Source organism: Canis lupus, chromosome 24, assembly GCF_048164855.1.
Source record: "Canis lupus baileyi chromosome 24, mCanLup2.hap1, whole genome shotgun sequence".
Classification (NCBI taxonomy): Eukaryota; Metazoa; Chordata; class Mammalia; order Carnivora; family Canidae; genus Canis; species Canis lupus.
The window spans coordinates 31,147,662-31,169,126 of NC_132861.1; the positions used below are offsets into that span (position 1 = coordinate 31,147,662).

Here is a 21,465-nt window from a genome sequence, read left to right on the forward strand (position 1 = left end):
CACTCTGCCCACAGCCAGTGTGGTGCAGGCACGGCTAGTTTAATCGTTTTCTTTTTAAAGGAAAAAACAAGCACAAATGAGTAGCTAAATTCCCTAAACTACACTCAGGGAACTACACTCAGGGAAAGCCTTTGTGGCAAGCCCGAGTGCCCAGTGGCAGTTGAACGAAATGGCACACAGCACCCAGGAGAAAATAAACAGTGTCACAGATTCATAGCAAATGTCACTACATGTGTAACAGGCAGTGGAAAAACACCTTACACAAATTCTTCTCTGTACGTTGAAGGTTTTATTTTTTGAGCCTTTTAGGAGAATCCATTCCATTTACTAAACCTTTGTCAAATGGCACAGAAGCCAAGGGGGCACAGGGTTAAGCTATGCTCTTAAGAACTGGCTCTCTCCAGGCAGAGTCTCCTTTGCAGATTGGCTGGAAGTTACAAAGAGGCAGTTATATAATATGAACCTTTGAAAAAGCCAATCTTTTTCCTAGTTTTAGATTTGGGCTTGTTTCCCACTTTTTTGCTTTCAAAGGAGTTGAACTCTTACCTTTCTTCTTCTAAAACAAACCAAAATCTACCTTAGAGAATTATAATGCAGGAAACCACTTTTGTGGAAGCACATTTTGACTTAGGGTCACACTCGGCCTGCTCGGGACAGACAACAGGGGAAGCCAGACTCTTCTCTGGGTAGAAGTGCTGCCCTCACTGTTTGGCAGGTGTCAAGAATGTGGGGAGTATAGACAATAAAAAATGTAAAATAAAGATGTTTGTAGTGGGCTATTGTAGATGGTAGACTCCCAAGTGAGAAGGGCTGGTTTCAACTGACAGCTTCGGTTCTTCTCTCCCCATCAGGCTGTTATTTCAAACATCAGCACAGGAATCAGAACAATTTCCATTAAAATAAAAGCTCATTTTCTTGTGCTGGAATGTATATAAAGTAAAAGGCCAGAGATCAAAGTTTAACAGTTTTCATATGTTCCAATCTTTTTGTCCTTACAGTATATAAATAACCTACTCCTAAGTTTATTCCCCAAATGACAACAGCTAGTTTTATCTCATGAATTATGGTGCCCAAATGAGTTAATTTGCTTTCGTCACTGTGTGTTGAGTCAAAGTAGGTCAACTGCAGGCTCCATGCAGACTTTAGAAACTGAACATGTGACTTGAGAACACGCAGGGGAGGGCGTGTGGGAGCTCTGAGCACCAGAAGCTCAGTGGGCTGGGCAGCAGATGACTGGCCTGGCCCTGAAAGCAGTTCCTAGTCTCCACAGCTGCAGGATGAAGGTGAAGCTCCTTGCCAGGGAGGCAGGGTAGGTCCAATTGTTTAGCTCAGCCTCTCTGCTGAGTATTCAAAATATCTTGAATTTTTTTTTCTTTCAAGGAAGATACTGCATCAAGGTAGGCTGGTATGGCCGTTATTTTAGCGTCTTTACCATGTACGGCCCTTGTAATCTGTAGCCAATCTTTCTGTAATAATTCCTGGTACCGACCCCTGTGAAGCAACAAAAAACCAAAGTAAGAAAAGTCTCCATGAAGCAGAAGTTTAGTAAAACCCTCAAAAGCCAGCAAACACTACCCTCACAACTCCCCACTCCCACTCTCATTCACAGACCGAATTCCCAGTCCAGACTGAATCTCATTTTAACAAGTTTGGAACATTTGTATTATTTTGAATTCAAGCCACATTTAAAATAGAGAAACTGTATTTTAGAGCCTCACATATTCCAATGCTGTTGACATCACACCATGAGAGGAGGTGGATTTGTGTAGGAGATGTCCACGCTCTCAGTGGAGCCAAACAGTATTTTAGTTTCCCAGAAGCTGAGAGAAGAGGTGTGAGAAAACAGGGTCTCCACACAGGGCCAAGGTGAAAAAGGCCCCGAATGAAAGAAGCTGCACTTCAGTGTGAGCACCACACTCCCTCGGCACGAGCGACAATTGCAGCAAAATATTGGTCACATTAAATTAACGCTACTTAAATTTGCAATTTATTAAAGTTTTGTATTAACTGGCATATTTACTTTCCTGTATGAGCAGTATTAAGTACCAGGAGTTTATACCAGATTTGCGTTTGCATGCATTTAAACAACATAGCTGATTTAAGTCAATATAAAAGATCATTCAACTTACTTTGAGAAACACTATCTTTAGTGACACCTCTAAAATAAAACAGTATCAAGGATAAGCACCTGAGCTCCTAGGAGGATAAAGCATGGCCCTCTAAGGTAGTATCTATAGGAGTGGTTAAGAGGATGGGCTTTGGATCAGGTTGGTGTGGGTCGACCACACTCACACTGAAATATGATTAGTTAAGAGTCTGAAAAAGGCCAATTCCTCAGAAACACCAGCTGTTGCTGTTATTCTTTTAAGCTTTTTATAACCTGGTACCTGCTTACATTTCTAGCTTCATCTCTTGCTACAACTCTCTCCCTAAACACTATGCTTCAGCCTTGGTGGATTTTACATTTTTCTAAGTTCTCTGCATATGTCTGGCTCTTTCTCTAGCTTCCAGGTCTTTGCTCATGCCCTCGTTCCCTCTAGTAAATTAATTGAACCTGAGGAGGTGGGTAGTGGAAACTTCCATTTACAGGTCAGAAGCGCAGGTAACAAGCTGGACTTGCAATTGGCATCTGAAGTACAGACATTCTTATGGGCCTGAGCTCTTAACCTGTGGGATCTGATGTTATCTCCAGGGAGACAGTGTTGGAACTGAGTTAAATTATGGGACACCCAGCTGGTATTGCAGAATTGCTTGATGTGTGGAAAACCCCTGCATCTGGTGTCAGTCGTGTAGTATTCAGTACTGTGTGCAATGTGAATGAAAACAATAGCGTTTTTCTTTACAGTGTTTTGCCCCCCACAGCTCTCCCCATGGTAAACTGTGTCGCTGCTCTGCCTCCCTGTGTGGTGGAAGTGTGGTGGAAGTTGTATTTAACTTGTTCGTCATGTTGTATTCCAGTGCTGAGTATCATGCCTGGACTCAAATAATCGTTAGCTCTTTCAAGTCTAGCTCAGTGCTTTAGCTCAAACGTTTGCTATTTAGGAACAGGCCTTCCCCATCATGTTTTGTTTCCTATTCCCTTCAAAATTTTTCAAGTGTTTAGAAAATGTAACTGGAGCTGGCACGACAGATGTAACAAAACAGTGTCCTGTGAGAACCTGTCACTGGAGACTTTCCCTCTTAAGTCAAGGATTACTGCTATTCCATCTCACACAGTTGCACCTTGTCTCTGCATCCTAATCATTACTTCGGTTTAACACTGTGGCTTGGGGTAGAGCAAGGGGAAAACAAAAACACAGTACAGGTGAGGTGGCAGCTCAGACCCCCTGAATACAGGAAGATAGCTCAAAACCCCCAGAGGGAGACAACCTTTCCTTAAGTTCTCTATCCGTAAGCATATCCTATAACCCAGCAACGATACCGAGGGAAAAGAAAAATGAATGCTTACATCTAACAGAAGATATTATTTATAATATCCAAACAGGAAATATCCCAAATATCTGTCAATAATAGAATGGAGAAATTGTATTTTCACACAACAGAATACTACACAACAATGAAAAAAGGAGCTACAGCTATCTGCAAGAACATGGATGAAGCTCACAGACCTAACATGTACGAAAGAAAGCAGACAGAAAGGAGCCGGTCAACACAAAGTTCAGACAGAGATAAAACTAATTTTATGGTCCTAGAAGTCAGAGTACTGGTCACATTTGGAAGATGACATGGACTGAAAGAGGGAAAGAGAAAGTCTTCTGGAGTGCTGAAATGTTCTATCTTCATCTAGTAGTTACATGGAAACATAATTCACATGTAAAAATGAACCAAGTGGTATGCTTAACATGTACTTTTTGCATGTACTATCTCAAAAAACCTCCAGAGGGGCAGTGCATGTAATAGCTATTTCAATGTATTTTGAAAGATCAATTTGTCCAGAGAATTCAGTGAAGTGAGACAGAAGGAATGAGTGGCTCACTCGCCCATTCCACACTGAACCAACTTGGACACCCCCACTTGGACAAACCGCTCAGCTAGGAATCATAGCCCCTCTCTCCATGTTAGCTGCATCCCTTACTTATTGTCCTGTTGTTTTGGTAGTCATGCTGTGCTTTGTTTTACTTGCATGTCTATCTCCCCTCCTAGAACATAAGCTCTTTAGTCAATGACTTCCATCATCAGGGCTTAATAAGTGTCTGGCATATATGAACAGGCAATAAATGCTTGCGGATATACTGTACTGTATTCAGTTATTAGGTTGTGTACATACAAAGAAATCTGCTCCTGGAGGATGTCTTTAAAAAGAGAAAAAGAAAAAAAACTGGCTCTGTGTTGTGCCAGGAAGTGGGAATGACTCACTGTAAAAGGCATTAAAGGCAGGACTTCTTCATCTTCTTATTACAAATTTCCTACCTTGTTAACTTCAAGATTGAGAGGAAGCTTTCTGATTTATAGTATTATCTCTAATAATACTGCCCCCCAATTTTTTGAAATATTTCTGGCTTTTTATATTTTCTAATCACAAAGCAGATTCCATTTTCCATGTACTTAATTTATTACAGGGAATTTCATATATATAAAAATAGAGATGATAGTGTATCAAACTCCACATACCCATTACCCAGCTTCAACAATTATCAATTCCTCACCATGGCAAGTCACAAAATAAATCTGTTTCCTTCTGGTTCTGCTCAGCCTGGCCACTGGAGGCATGTTTTAATTGCCTTCTTTCAAATAAAGATGATGGTATCTTCTTTACCATGGATTACCAGACTGAAGATGTACCATTGGTTGGAATGTTTTACTTGCTGAGGCATGCTACAAGCTGCATCTGTCCACCACAACCAGCTGCAGGGGTGAGACAGAAGCCACTCCTACATCAAATGCAGAACTAGCCAGGCCCTGGATCACTGCAGAAGTTCACTCACCTTGAGTGTGTCCTGATTTCCTAGGCATGCTGCTGAAAAGAACGGCTCTGCAGGGGCACAGCTAAGCATTCCTCTGTCATGAGGAATTCCCACTGAGCATATGGGCTCCCTGGGCTCTTCATTCCTGCCTTTAGATAGGGCAGGGGCCCTACAAGCCAGTACTAACTTGAGAAGTGGCACTCAGGCTTTGTGCTTTTTTGAAAGAAAGGTACGTTTTCAAGCTCCTATCCTTGTTTTCAGTATCATGCAGTTAACACTGAGATGGACCCTACCCAGAAGTAACACTACTTCTGGACCCTCTGGGTGACTTAGTATTTGGGGAAAGAAGTCTGACCTCCAGTGGGCCTTAACCAACTAAGCAAAAATACTCCCCATTTGTATTTCACTGTGCCTGTCTTTTCTAGAAAGAGCCCCTCACCCCCAGCCTCGCCTCTTGCTGTTTCTCAGATCTGATGAACAGACTGGGGAAAGCATTAGGACTCTTAGCCAGCTTGGAGGAGAACACACCATCACCGGGGCGGGGTGCTGGCTGTGCCCTGCTCCCATCCCCCCTCTGTGCTGAGCAGGGCTCCCAACAGTCCTGTCACGGTAACTTTCCTCTTGTGATTCGGCCAACAATAAGCAATTACATGTCACAGCTGACGTCAGCCAGCCTCCCAGACTGACGTAGGCAGGCTGTGTCACAGGCCTCACCATTAAAGCTGCTCCTGCCCTTGAGGAGAGATGCAGGGGGCTGTACATATAACTGAGTTCTCCACTTAGTTGCCTGGGTGTCTCTGCGAAGCCCCTGGACTGGGGAATGGACAGGACTTACAGCAACATGCAGCAGTCCTTAGGATGCCCTTAGGGCAGCTGTCAGTAAAGCAGTCAAGACAGGGAGGAGGGGGTTGATCAAACATCTGCTTCGTTTTATCCTCCAAGTTCTGTAACCCCTAGCCACAATCTACCTACATCACGGGGGCTTTTTTCCTACTCTCAGAGGCAGGATAAATGTTTTATCTTCACCACTTTGCAGGCTGTGATGATGATGAAATGAGATAAGGTGAAAGAAGAGTATTTTGAAATGTGCTAGAGTGATACTCTGGGATTTGGCTGTAGTGACCAGCCTCTGTAGCTACCTTCCTGGCCTCCGCCTGTGCCGTAGGACATACACCTCTTTTGGGAGAAAAACAAAAACCTTGTTTGTTATGTGTGAAGGAATTTTAGGTAGAATCAGCCCCAGGACAGAGTTAAGTTAAAGGCAGGGGACACTGTTCACCCGGATGAGATGACAAGAACTGAGAGCCGGTCAGCACTAGGTGAGAAAGCCTTTGTGCCCTTTCCCAACTATGACCTTTGGTTTTCTTGTTCAAGGTTGGCTGCCAAGAGCTGCCTGCCTCCTGTGAACCTGGCTCCTGGGGAAGACCTGGGACTATAGTATTTCTCTGATCCTTTCTCTGTACCAAATGCCTTGAAGCATCAAGCCCCGCACAGTGGGCAAAAATGCCTCTGCTTTCTCATCCCCCGCCCCTCTTTCTTTGAAAGATGCACACCATTTAGTTTAAGATACAATTTTGCATACTCTAAATATTGAGGAAGAAAGGAAATCACCTAGAGTATACATACATGCCAACTGCCTCAGTCACTGGCTATAGGAGCAGGTTAATTTTGAGTTGCTTAATGCTCTTTAGTAGAAGTGGGGGAATAAAAATCACAAAACCTTAAAATTTATGAAAGAGGAGGGACACAAGGGTGGCTCAGTTGCTTAAGCATCTATATCCCAGCATCCTGGATCAAGCCCTGCATCAGGCTCCCTGGTCAGCCAGGAGCCTGCTTCTCCCTCTCCCTCTGCCACTGTCCCTGCTTGTGCACATGCTCTCTATCAAATTAATAAAATCAAAAAAAAAAAAAAAAAAGAAAAAAGTAGTGAAAGAGGAAAAATGGGACAAATCTGTTTACTCAAATTCTACTGATTCTATTTTAGAAAACAAAAGGGGAAGAAGTAAGCAAAAGGAGTAAACAGGTCAATGTGGTGCCTGAATTGGGTGGAAAACAACTCTTCGTATTACTGCAGCCCTTTCCTGCTAAAAGGAGAAATTCAACACCAAAGCTGAGGCTGAGAAAACTGGAAACACATTTTCCCTTCAAAAGAGAAAAGCCAGGAGCAGGAATGAGCCTATATTCTACCAATCTCTATTTCAAAACAAAGGAAGTAACAACTTCAAAGTCGATTGAGTACAAAGTATAAAGCTAGAGGTGGAAGAAATTTCTTGAGCACTTAGAAACATGGCAGGCACTGCATCTAGATATTTGCCATACCAGATATTACTTAAATATCTAACAAGGGGGAGCCTGGATGGCTTAGTTGGTTAAGTGTCTGACTCTTGGCTTTAGCTTAGGTCATGGTTTCAGGGTTCTGTATTGAGCCCTGTGTCCAGCTTTGTGCTCAGAGATTCTCAGGGAGTCTGCTTGAGAGTTCCTCTCTTCCTCTCCCCTACTTACGTGCACTCTCTAAAATAAATAAAATCTTAAACAAAAAACCGAACAAGATGGGAATTACTATCCTTTTTTTTTTAAAAAAAAGATTTTATTTATTTATTAATGAGAGAGAGAGAGAGAGAGAGAGAGGCAGAGACATAGGCAGAGGGAGAAGCAGGCTGCATGCAAGGAGCCTGACATGGAACTCGATCCCGGGTCTCCAGGTTCAGGCCCTGGGACAAAGACGGTGCTTATACTGCTGAGCCACTGGGGCTGCCCCTGGAATTACTATCCTATGAGGAATGTGAGTTCCAGAAAGGGTCCTAATGAAAGGTCAAAGAGTTAGGAAGCAGAACTGTAACTCGGACCCAGGTCCCTTGTCTCCACCGCTCACGGTATTTCAGATAAATAGAATGGACAACTAAGTGGCTTGTCTTCATCACCTTACCTCTCACATCTCTGTCTAGTTTTTGAGGATCGTTTTTGATAAATCACCAGATGAAATAAACATGGTAATCTTACTTTCATTTCACTAACTGGGCTCAGTAAGAAAAAGTTACATAAAAGGGTCTGATAACATAGGTAGGCAATAATAAACTTTGTAAGCAGACATGGCTTACAAATGTGATACCTACTATTACTTTTCAGTGACAGCTTGATAAATTGTGGTCACCCCTTTTAAAATGAAGAAAAATACAATATAGAGTTTGGAGGGAAAAAGCAACAAAGATGGAGCAATGATGGAAACCAGATCTCAGAGGAAGGGGAGTCAAGTCAGGACTATGAAACTTATAGAAAAGAAGGTGACTTCACCCTGGACTCTGCACACTAAATGATTAAGGTTAACTTTCCAGCTGAGAACAATTTAATTTAAAAATTTGGACAAACTCAAAATGCTTCCAGTAAAAAAAAAAAAAAAAAAAAAAAAAGTTAACAGTTCTTATCAGGCAGAGAAAAGGAGAAAAGGTGAGCTAGAGACTTTTGTGCCTCAGTGGTGTTTGCCAATCCAGGAAGAGCAGCTGAGATCCACAGAGACTAGCTGGAGATAAGTGGGACAGGGCAGATGTCACATGGCCACCGCTCATCTTACTCCTTTCCACAAAAGGGTCCAGTCTGGATTGTGGGAGTAACTGAAAGCCAGAGTTGCTTCAAAGACTCAAGGAGACGGAACAGACAGGGGTCTGAATTCAGAGCCTGGTAAAGGCGCAGACTCCACCATAACAATCTCCTTTCTGGACTGTCTTTGAAAGGCTCGACTTTGAAGTGGAGAGAGGGATTGCTGGGGAGTGGGTCATTCAAACAACCTAAATAAACTGCAAGCCTTGCTCTTGGACAACCAGTGCTCTTAGATGCCCTGGTGAAAGGAAAACAGAAATCCTCCTTGGAAGAAGCTAACATCATCTGGTCTTGAAGTATTCTTGAAAGCAAACTCTCTAATAAAATGCTCAGCAAATAAAAAATGATGAGGTATACTTTGAAACAAAAGAACAGGGTAACAAGAGACTATCAGTACTCCAGATCTGAGGTCATTTGATGCAAATTGTAGAAAAGCTATGCTTACTACATTCATTGAGATAGAAGCTGACTTTAAGATTGTTTAAAAGCGACAAGAAACTATAAAACATGATGTAACAGATGAAAAAGATACTAGAAATCAAAGAATTGAAAAATAAAATGAGAATTAAGTCCTCAATGAGTTTAGCAGTAGGTTAGACTGAATTAGTAAACTGTAAACTAAGAAGAAAATATTAACAATGACACATGGAAAAACAAAACAGTAGGGGTAGGGAAAGAGGGTATGAGACACAATGGATACAATGAGTAGGACTAACAAATGTTTAAATGCAGTCCCAGGAAGTGGGGAGAGAATGGGATAGAGTCAATATATGTGTTAGTTTGATACTACCTCTGTTAAGACACAAGACTGTCCCCTTCATTGCTAGTCATGTGTTGGACTGAATTGAAATTCAGCCCACATCACATTCCCAAAGCCAAACTTGAAAAGAGAAAATATGCTAAATCTATCCTTTGAAACTTACATCTGATTTTTCTGAGTAGGTGCAATGATTGGGATGATGGATTCATGATCATTTTTAAAAAAATCAGTAAAATAAACTGTTTTAATTACTTTGGGGTTCAATTAATCAATTATTGAGTGTTTGATATATGCCTAGTAGCATTAATACAAGGCAAATATATTCATTAGTTTCATTCATTTGGTACTAAAATGAGACTTTATTATATCTCCTTGATCTCTTAGCTGGATGGCAATATTTCACTCTTCAACAATGAGCACATATGCGAGGAAAAGGTTTTTTTTTATTTTTTTTTATTTATTTATGATAGTCACACACACACACACAGACAGAGAGAGAGAGAGAGAGAGAGAGAGAGAGGCAGAGACATAGGCAGAGGGAGAAGCAGGCTCCATGCACTGGGAGCCTGACGTGGGATTCGATCCCGGGTCTCCAGGATCGCGCCCTGGGCCAAAGGCAGGCGCCAAACCGCTGCGCCACCCAGGGATCCCGAGGAAAAGGTTTTTATTCAGAATGTTTGATAATGAACCAATTAACTCAATGACCTTAAATCTTTGAAAGAGGTTTTTTTTCCTGTTCTTAAAAAAAATCTTAAAGTTACCCACATAGAGCAGTTGATTATTCAAAGCCATTAATATAGCACCTTAGTACCTTATTTTCCAATACTTTGGAAGATACAGATAATATGTGAGCAGAGTTACAAGATCCAACCTGCTACCCAGCAGCCTAAAAGTGCTTCTATCCATTCTGAAATGGCTATACCAAGATAACAAAGACAAACTGAATGAATAAAAGTATCTCAATGAATAAAAGTAGGTAACTTATAAAGCACTTAAAGAGAATCTAAATGAAAGTTAACTTAAGAGTAGGGTGATGGTGGCAGGTTATCCTACAGCTCTTAGGTTTCTTCCCTTCATAGGGTATCTGATATAGGAGAGCCCGTAATCTTCTAAATTTTAAGTATTTAAATTTACTCCACTCCAAAATGGAGTGGCTCTGTTCATATCAGTGTAGAATATTGGTATGTCACAGATCATTCTCACTACTTTGCTCATGTCCCAAATTATTAGTGTGTCTCTGCAGAAGTTGAAGACTCTGCCACCTGTAACCTGATAGGAAGTGGGATCCTTCTATTTATAGTCTTAAAAAACAGACTTTAAAAGAGCAAATGCTGGAATAGGAAATTCTAGAGATCAGTCCCTCCACTGAAACTGGAAAAAATAGAACCAACTATTTTGGGACACTAGATCTTAATAAGACACTGAGAGCAACCAGTAAGTTGTTATAAGCAACTCTCTGTCTCTGTGATCACTTTACTGGGGGAAACAGCTGACACATGATGAACAACTCTGTAGAGAGACCTACATGGCATGGTGAGGAACTGTGGCCCTAAAACCGACAGCCTGTGAGGAACTGAGGCCTGCCAAAACCACATGGTAACCTGGCATTGGGTCTTTCAACCCCAACTGAATCCTAAAATGATTATATCCCCAGTTGATACTTTAACTGCAGCTTTATGAGATACCTGAGCCAGAGGTACCCAGCTAAATTACTTCTAGATTTTTGACCTACAGAAACTGTGTGATAAACTGCTTGTTTTCAACCACTAGTTTTGTGGTTATTTATTACACAGCAACAGATAATGAATATAAGATGTTCTGGGACTTCTAAGCCCAAGTCTCGATTCCCCTTCCTTTCAGAGCTCAGCCTTCAAGCTACGGGATGTGTGAGTTATGTGGAAAAGAACCAAGGTGCTCATATTGACAGTCTCAACTGAGCACCTGCTACTAGCTAGAACTGAGACTCAGACAAGCCAACCTAGTCAACTGACAGCCACTGAAGCCACCCTAGTGAAGGCTCTAGACATCATAAAACAAATGAACCATCCTCTCTAGGATCTGCTGAATTTCTCTAACCCACAGAATCACTAAGAAAATAAAACGGTGGTTCTTTAAGCCACTAAATTTTGGTGTGGTGTGTTACACAACAAGAAAAAAACCAAAACAATCAGTAACCGGTAGGATTTGCAGTAAGAGGTAATAGAGCACATATGGTATAGATCTGGGACTTCTGGACTGGCATACCAAACATCAGTAATTCATTCATAAATAGTGGACAAACTGGACAACTGGATGCTCAGAGAGATAAAGGATGGGGGGATAAGCATAAGGAAACATTATATCTCACGGCCACTATCCGGATCCCTAAATCCACCAGTTAATGTCTTAAAATGTGAGCTATTAGTCAGAGACAACAGTTTAAGCCAAGCTGACCAAAGAGTAAGAAATTCCCTGTGTTATGCTCTGTTGGAATTAGAAATGCGTAAACTAAAAGACTCCATAAAAGCAGTATCTTAGTTGCTAAGGAAGGGCAGCATCAATATTTTCCAGCATTATTTAGTGATCTGCTCATGCAAAAGGGAAAACTCTGTCAAATCCTTGCCTCTAATAGATCTAAAAGCAGAAAGATTTATTACATTGAATGCATTATAGCAATGTCAAATATTTACAAAAAAGAGCAGTACTAATCATATGAAAGTTACATTGATAGGGAATTAACACTGTAACAAAATAAAAACAGATTTTGTGACAGCAGATGATGAGTAATCTAGACTAGACCCCTCTGGAAAAGGCTTCGCTCCTCAGAAAAAGCCTGTGAAGTGTCTAACTTTACAATAAAGATAGTTGTTTCTATCAAAGCTCCCAGACCTCTCAGGAATGTTATTAGGAGCCACATGATATAACACTATTTCTCTTCCCAAGCAGAAGCACACAGTAATAATTCTCAACATTCATAAACTAAGAGGGACAACAATGGGGAGAGAAAGCATACAGATGTGTGTCAATATTAGCAAAGCTGTCCTCTAGGACATTAATGTGCACATTTCTGAGACACAAGGAAACTTGCTAGCAAGGACCTGGGAAGAGCATCAGCACTTGCCAGATACTGTTCCTCAAGGCCCAACAAGTTACTACCTACCCATATCACTAGCTTCTGCCTAGGTAACCTCACCATGAATTCAGTTGTTGACAAGATCCAAACAGTGGAAACTCACTAGTGACTGATTCAGGAATATCTGAAAAATATTAATTAATTAATATGGTCATGAGATACTAAGAGAGGGATAAGTATAATGTACTGGATATGCAAAGTACTATAATGTGGTACCTGATTCATCTACAAATGAATAAATAACAAGTCAGGGACTAAAGAGTCCTGAGAGGAGCTGGGCAACAATGTCTCCACAGTGGCATTTTTACCCAGTGGCAATACAGACACCAATGAGCAAACATTTAGCTAATTTCTTATCTAGGAAAATAGTATTCTATGTCATCAATGCTAGTCTGATTAATACTGATACTAAAATCAATAAAATCCTGGGAACAAAGCAATATTTTATGTTATATCTATTGTCTTTAAAAAGAAAGATATCAGCCACCACCATGATAAAACCCTATGGGAACATGCATCAAAAGTATGTATAATTGTTAGAATATCGAAGCAGAAGAAATAGAGAAATATACAGAACACTAACAATGTGCATTTAATTAGGGGCTAGTTTATTAAAAGATAAATTATGTAAAGGGATGAGACAGGAACTACAAGAGAGCAAACAATCTATTCCCCTCCTTTCTGAGAAGTGCTATGCACATGTGGCACAAACTGGTTTGCCTTTGGCAGGCTTCCTGTGTCCATCAGCAAACAGATAAGCCCAAATGAGGAAAAGCTTTTCTAGGCATTTTGGTAAGGATTTTGAGTTCCTTACCAGACAGATCTAGTTACAAATGCATACTGCTTTTCACCTAGATTTTAATGCAAAGAATAAAATTACCTTCACCTTAAATAAAGGGAGACCGGATGTAGCCTGGAATACAGGTGAAGTTTCTGGGTCCAGTAAGTAAATCTAAGCCATTTGTAGTTTAATGAAATCATCGACTGCTATTTTCTGCCCACATATCATTAAACACTGGCTCTGGGGTACCAGACTATTAATTTCAGTCTTGGGAAACCATACTAGATTATATAAGGCACAGTTACATTGATGTTTTTTCACTAGTAGGCATTGTAGATGTAGCTTTAGAATCATATTCTGAGCATTGTGATTTAGAATGATGTCATCTCTACAATGACTCCTTTACTCACTCTATATTTAAGGTTTATGGTTTACTCACCCTGTGTATTTATCTTCTCCCCTGCTTTCTTCTTTGCCTGTTTAATGGGTTTAAACAAAATGGCTAACAGTCTCTGACTTTAGTAATTTCTGCCATCAACCATTCAGGCATTTTCCTCATTTCTCACCACCACTGTGTGATCTATCAGCCTTGTACAATTCTTGGCCAATGGCCATATTAATTTTCTACTTGAAAGAACACAAATAGAATACTGCTTATGACGAAGGTACTGGGGGGAGCTTGGGGAATAGCTGTTCGTCTTGATGCATAGCAATTAGCTTGGCAAACAGAAATGGTAACATGATTGGATCTGATACCTAGCCAAAATTGCCAAAAGAAAAAAACCATTCTGTTGGGGCTATTAAGTGACTTTTTAAATAGTAGCTATCAATAGTTCTATTTGCCCTTTTGGAAATGGTACGGGCAGTGTAACATCAGAGATCTTCAGTTTCCATGGTGATTATTAGTGATGGCATTTCAAATGTTGTAGTTAGGTTCTACAGTATAATCACTTGCACTTTATACCACCATATAGGGAAGAGAAAAAACTGCTTCATCTTAATGTATTAGAAAGAATGTTCATCAGAAACAGATAAGCATCATGGCTTTTAAGTTGATACAATTTGTTAACCTTAAACAGATATATGTTGATAGAAGCTACATGAGTAAGTTGGGGAAAGATACTAAAGCACTTGGATGTAATGGGGACTAATTACCTGCTTTGATACTTAGCGGTAATTAACTGCCTACACATTATTTTGTAAACTGGTTGTTCTTATCCTATCGATTTACCTATTTTTGTATGTAGAAAAAGATTATTTTCTTATTTTTAGGCAATTAATCATGCGTTGAGATGTAAGCAGAGAGAAAAATTTATCTTCCTCTGCAGTTAGGGATAATCTGTGGGGTGAAGACTGAGTTGGCTGTGCAGCCCAACAGCAACATCCCTCAAAGACAGGGCAGCATCTTGTACTCTTCTATCCTCTCAATGCTGGTTCCGTGAGCACAGGAGGTACTTGATACGCTTGGTGATTTTGATGTTGATGAAGCCAAATATTTATTTCATTTTTGCTTTAATTCTCATATTTATAGTTGATGGTTAACCTTAAAACACAGTTTACTTACTGAGACAAATATACATACTATAAAAATAATCTCAAAAGTGTAAGAAGGTGCTTCATTTGACTTCAATAAACAAGAAAATTTGCAATTTTCTCATATAGCTATAAAGTTAATCTTTTAAAAAAGGATCAACCAGCTATAAAATATTCAGTATATAACCTCTAGGAACAAAATATATTTGAGGTAACAAAGAAAAACTGATTTGTTTTTATTTTTATTTTTTTAAAGATTTTATTTATTTATTCATGAGAGACAGAGAGAGAGAGAGAGAGAGAGAGAGAGAGAGAGAGAGAGAGGCAGAGACACAGGCAGAGGGAGAAGCAGGCTCCATGCAGGGAGCCAGACGTGAGAGTTGATCCCGGTTCTCCAGGATCAGACCCTGGGCCGAAGGCGGTGCTAAACCACTGAGCCACCCGGGCTGCCCCTGACTTGTTTTTAATAGGGAAAAATAGAACACATGGAGACTTTCTGACTAGTGATTCAAATCAGATCTACTGTGTAGTTAATCATATTGTCTGGAATCATAGATTATAAATCCAAGTGACAGAAAATCTGCTGGCAAGTTGAGAGGAAGTCATAATGAATCAGAATGTAATTAAAAAAAACTCTACGTAAGTACATTGCTCTTACAGTCACAGTAACCAGAATGATAAATGACCTGTCTCTCCCTTGCTTAAGCTACTAGTTATGCCAGGACAGACTATCTAGGCCACCACTGTGTATAAAATCCTACAGATCAGAACAAGGATGATTTACAAATCAAGGGCAAGGTCAGAAAAAAAACAGAGGACACTTAGGTCACAAAGTATCACCAAACTGTGACTGAAGTCACTATGCATCCACAAATCATGGATAGGATAACCTACCTAACGGGAAACTGTATAATTTTTATCATCAAATACCCAGTGTACAAGGAGACCAAACTCAATTACTAATGAAATTAAAGGGCTTTCTAACATGATTTCAGAAAAGAATCTATTTAAAATGTAATCAGTAAAACAAAATTGGTTACTCTGAAGACACCGAGGGGCAGAGTTCTAGACTGCTAGAACTGTAAAAGATAACCTACCTCAGTTGTTTTTAGTAAGGAAAGAAAGGTCCATGGAGATCAAGTGAAATTATCCAAGATCACAAGGAGTGCTACTGTCAACACAGGAATGGAATCCAAATGGAATGCCTTCCCCCTACCACATGTCACTTCCTATACAGTACATCTAATTAAGCACTGTGACTAAGCACAGTGCACAAACACCACTGTGATCAGAGATTTTCATTCCAAGGATCAATTTATGGAGAACAACTGTTTGACTCTTTGCAAAAATAATTTAAAACACAACCTCCCCCCCCACCACCCACACACACTCATTGTACTCAAAGCAGAAAGTCCAAAGTAAAAAATGAGCAACCATGGAAGGACAAAAGCAACATAAAAGATATGTGATATCATTTGTGGAAGATAAATAGTGCAAGGGACCATAAGGGTGGGCGAGGAATCTGCATGGGGAAAAATCAGAGAGGAAGACAAGCCATGAGACACTCTTAAATCTGGGAAACAAACCGAGGGTTGCTGAAGGGGAAGGTGATGAGCGAGGGGGTACCGGGTGATGGGCATTGATGAGGGCATGTGATGTGATGAGCATTGGGTGTTATACACAACTGATGAATTACTGAAAACTACACTGGAAAATAATGATGTACTATATGTTGGCAAACTGAATTTAAATTTTAAATAAGACATGATAATACATTAAATCTGCACTACTCAAAGTTCTGAATTATGAACATCTCAGGTATCTGACTCAGAAACGTAACTGGAACAGTAACACATTTCTAAATTAGAGAAATAAAATGCACCATACAAAGAGCAAATGTTCTTGGTTTTTTCATTTGAAAGGTGATCAGATGTTGAGTCAAAGAGAAAGTCAAAGCATTATGTGCTTTCCCCAATAGAAAGCTTTATAGACTAGAGTGACAGGAAGTAATACTTCCTTCGTCTCATAGAACTCAGTTTGGTTCAAAAGACAATCCAGGACTGCTCCGACAGAAACTCACTGGCCAAAGGAAACCCCCATACAGAAATTTGGTGGTCCTATCATAGTGCTGATAAGCAGAAAAGTTCTTCCCTGCTATTTCCAGTAAGTCTCTTCTTATTATTTTAAAAATTCTACAGGCAGATGATCTGAAATTGAGCTATTATTTAGATTACGATAAAAAGCTAGAAAGAGGACAGAAACTGATTTCCACTTAGAAAGACATCCTACTCATAAAAAAACAAAACTGAGGCTCTTATGGACAACTGAATAGAACTCAGGCAAATCAGGGGGCCTCTCTGCATGTAACATTTCTAAAAAGAGAGAGATGTTATGAAGGCTAATGAAATAATGTGGAGAAGTGAAAGAATCTACCAATGCTCTTCAGTTTTAAAATTGATTATGCTCCCACAGATACCAGAAAACCATGTGATTGCATAGCAGACTGTGGGAGTACAGGCACTGCCGGGGCCACAGAGAGTATCCTCATCTTAATGATTTGTACAAGAATATGAAAATCCTGTTACTCAAAATGTGGTCAGAAGAGACAACTGGCATAGGTATCACTGTGAGCTGGTTAGAAATGCAGGCTCTGAAGCCCTACCTCAGACTGAATGTGTCAGAATGTACATTTTAACAAGATTTCCAGGTAAAATACAAGTACATTTAAAGCTCGAGAAGTATTGTGCTGAAAACACTGACAGTGCTCTAGCAAAAGGGACCACTGAAATTTCAGGTGCTCTTGACTCCCACAGATTTGTGTAGGAGTCCTGAGTACCTGGTACCTTTCCTGGTACCAAGAAAGGCTGACTTCTAAACAACCACAGGTTAAACAGTTGAGAGGTAAATATTTTTTATTACAAATATCAGTATCTATTGGGTAAGCCTAATTTGGTTCCCTCTTCTTTAGTGAAATTTTAGAGGAAAAAATATAAAGCTAGCCATGTTAAGAAATCTTTTACTAATCTGCCTGGATAATGCCAAAAACCACAGCCAGACTAAACAATTAAGTGAGCCTAGGTCATTACATTTTCATAATTATAATCATTAAAACCTGAGCAAGGGTACTGATTTATTGATCAGCAACAATTATTGATTTGTTTTAAAAAAAATGCATTTCAACTTTCATTTTCAGAAAGGATTATGTAAAAGATCTTAAAAGAAAATAATCTGCCTTTAAGAGAGAATGTTTCTGGGACGCGTGGGTGGCTCAGCGGTTGAGCGTCTGCCTTAGGCTCAGGGCATGATCCTGGGGTCCCAGGATTGAGTCCCACATTGGGCTCCCTGCATGGAGCCTGCTTCTCCTTCTGCCTGTGTCTCTGCCTCTCTCTCTGGGTCTCTCATGAATAAATATATAAATTTTTTTTTTTTTAAAAGAATGTTTTCTAATAGGAAAAGAAATGCTGGAGAAAAAACAACCTATGTTCTGATTACAGCTTTTCCCATTAGCTTCTTACTGGGAATAGCAATTTTTTTTAAGTATATAGTACCAAAGTATAGGAGTGAAACAGTACATATGTACATATGCTACTTCTTGCTCCATTCATACCAGAATTCCCTTTTTGTGCCCACTTCCCCAGTTATCTGATGTCCTAGACAAATATGGGAAAACTTGCAAACAGGGAAAAACTGTTTCCCAGAAGCAAAGTCACTGAGAGCAGTATTTAAGGAGCAAAGAACTCTACCTTTAAACATCCTGTACTGGCAACTGAGGTTCCATTCTAAGTTTCTGAACACCAATATTGATAATGGCCACATTGGTTTACTTTTTCTTGGATCCCTATCACCAAATTTCATTTTCCCAGACAGAGTAACCAGGCACAGAGTATGAGAGGAAATGCCCCTGACAGCTAGTGGGACAGACAGGTGACTGATGTGACAGACAACAAGGAAGACGGGACCCAAGTTACTGGTCTTGCCAATCAGAGATGCAGTGCTTCTGAAACTATGCCACCGAACTCCTTGCAGGAACTCTGTGTCTGACCGCAAGTCTTTCACTATTATACTCTGCCCAGTTGTGAATAATCACAAACAGGGGCAAGAGAGGCCTGAGATCGTTTTAATTCTGATACCAAGTTAAAAATGTGAATGGATCATGACCTCCGTCCTCCCCTAGTTACCTGATATGACAGCTATTCTCCCAGACCCGTGTTCTTCTCTAGCTATTCTTTCTGCCTCCTCCATCAGCAGCATGCCAAATCCCTGGAAAGAGCAAGAGGGGGATAGGGAATTAAGAAGGAAGTCATTAGAGGGGCCGTAAAACAAAAAGGCTAATATGCAGTAGTTGCTAAAATCTGCTAAAATAAGAGAGACAAAAAAAAAAAAAAAAAAAGGGAGTAAGAGAAACCATTCAATTATACCAAAAATACACTGCAGCAGACTAGTAAAAAAGGCAATAATTTTGAAACAAAAGCCATCACAAGGTATTCTGTGGATGATGTAGTCTCATCACAGGAAGGGGCAATTGCCTCTCAACTCCTGTCTCTTTTTAAATAAGCTCTAGGCAATCTCCAGGTGATGAAGTCTGGGGCATCTAATCTTGTATCTATTAGTCACCTCTTCAATTTCTAAAAGGTTTTTGAAACTAGGCAATATTCTTAAATCACCAAGTTTAGGGTTTATGCTATATCCACATTAGTGGTTTTAAGCCATTTTCTAGAAATCTGAAAAAAAAAATTATTTATTTATGTTTAGGTTGTGGGGAGTGGAATAGCATTTCACTATATATCAGATACAGCTTGCATGTATGAAGAGCTTTAACATTTCACAAGTGCTTTTACATTATCATCTGCTTTGATTTCATAATACATAGTTGAATCATAACAAATAGCTGGTATTAGACCATTTCTGACTTTCAAAAATAGCAATTTCATAAAGTTCAATCTAATACTATATTCTACTTGACTGAGTCTCAAATTTGTCTCTCACTTCCTCCCCTCTCATATACAAAAAGGGTACAACTTGGAGAAAAAAAATCCCTCAACATAAAATATTAGTTCCTTGGTTTCTGTACTTACCTTTCCCTTTCCTCCTTCCTCTTTCACTGTCCCTTTCTCTGTCCCCTCCCTCCACCTAATCCTTCCCCCTCCTTTGGGCAATTTTTGTCTCTCTCTCTCTCTTTCCTTTCTTCCTTATTAATCTATTTTTGAGAAAGAGAGAGTGCATATGCCCATAAGAGTGAGTAAGGTGGGGGAATGGGGGGAGAGGGAAGGGGCAGAGAGAGAAAATCTCAAGCAGAGTCTAAGATCAGCACAGAGCCCAATGTGGGACTCGATCTCACAGCCCTGAGATCATGATCTGAGCTGAAATCAAGAGTCAGATGCTTAACTGACTGGGCGATTTCTTAATTACAGTCAAACAGAAATGGAATACAGGATACCTGATGCTGAAATTTAGTAGGATCTCGACTGCTCACAGGGACTACACTTCCATACACATGCAGCTCTCGAACTATGGAAACACCTCCAACCAATTCAAAACGGAAGGTTTCCTCTGAACACTTTCGTAATCGCAGGAGGCCAATCAAAATGTCTTGATCTGGGTCTTCATATGATAAGAATGTTTCCCAGCCACCATTTGCAACATAATCTCTCCTTACCAATTCAACCTAAAAAAATTTTTTTTTAAATTTAAATTAGACAAAAAAAATTAAATTAGAGAACAAAATTTGTTTCTATAAGTACTTACTAAGGTTAATATACTCAACTAAGGATAAAGAATGAATAATCATGAATTATGCTTCTTTTACTTGTTTACTCTCAAATATCAATGATTAAATGAGTTCATGCCTTGTTCGTGGAATATTATAAAAAGAAAACATATTTGAACATCATTAACTTTGAGATTCTTGCAGAGACCTGGCTCAGTAAATGCTTCTATGTACTTAAATCTTTGATCTTCCATGAAGAGTCTCAAGGTAAAATTATACATTATGTTACATGTGTAGCTCCTGAGAGAACCACTGAGGCGCAGAACAGTCAGGTGTTCAATAGTTTCATTTCCTAGCCTTTAACCTCTTTCACTAAAACCTGCTTTTGGGGGAAAAAATTGTGTTACTGGTCATTTGTTTCTTGATGAGATTTTAAGAAAGTATGGCATTCCCTTTAAAGGCATGAGCCCTTTAAACTAATATGCCTAGTTAGTTATAAGATTAAAACGTCCAAGAAAATTCAAGCACTGGAAAGTAGCTTTTGAGGAAAGCTCTTGTGGTAGCAATCCATAGGCTTTGGACTCTTCAAATCATTGTTTAAGTGGCCACTGAACTTTGCACCTATGATATGTAACAATATGCACAGAGAAACCTACATATATGGGAATGGTCACACCCAGACACATTTCAAAAATGGGCAGACTGTACGCATAGTAAGGTGAACGATTCAAACTAAGGCTTATGTTTCTTCTCAAACTTAATGTTTGCTAACTAACTGATTTGCAAAGGAATTTGGAAAAAAATGATTAACTGTGTTTGGGTCTACTTTTCTCCTCAAAAATTCCCAAATGTTAAAAATATCAATGCAAGTATCATAGGCTTTCTCAAGTGGGTTTCCACAAGAGAGTTAACTCTCCCAGGAAATTTGGCACACAGCTAGGCATTATAGTTATATAAGGAGAGAAATTAACTGATTACAAACAATTAGGCTTAAGTTTTGTGGAACCCCTGCTGAAAAGGGCTCATATATTCATTTGATTATCACCACTGGAGTATTATTTAATAGTTGTACAT

General features: G+C 39.7%; 1 protein-coding gene and 1 long non-coding RNA gene across 7 annotated transcripts in view; one reads left to right on the forward strand and one right to left on the reverse strand.

Moving 5' to 3' along the window:
* Window positions 1-266: 266 nt before the first annotated feature.
* ELP3 (elongator acetyltransferase complex subunit 3) overlaps window positions 267-21,465 on the reverse strand; it is a 92,108-nt gene continuing 70,909 nt past the window's right edge. The window contains exons 13-15 of the mRNA XM_072796161.1: window positions 20,122-20,349; window positions 18,863-18,944; window positions 267-1,491 (exon numbers count right to left, since the gene is read on the reverse strand). Coding sequence (XP_072652262.1) covers window positions 1,415-1,491; window positions 18,863-18,944; window positions 20,122-20,349 — 387 coding nt within the window. The 3' untranslated portion in view covers window positions 267-1,414. The remainder of the gene's footprint in view (window positions 1,492-18,862; window positions 18,945-20,121; window positions 20,350-21,465) is intronic.
* Window positions 13,525-21,465, forward strand: part of LOC140615961 (uncharacterized) — a 38,164-nt gene continuing 30,223 nt past the window's right edge. For 2 of the 6 annotated variants that reach the window (XR_012016479.1, XR_012016474.1), the window contains exon 1: window positions 13,529-13,816. This is a non-coding gene — a long non-coding RNA (uncharacterized lncRNA). Of the gene's footprint in view, window positions 13,817-14,081; window positions 14,256-14,280; window positions 14,603-15,239; window positions 15,324-17,156; window positions 17,392-21,465 lie in introns of those variants that run through there. The other 4 variants (XR_012016478.1, XR_012016476.1, XR_012016480.1 and 1 more) reach the window with 4 other exon arrangements.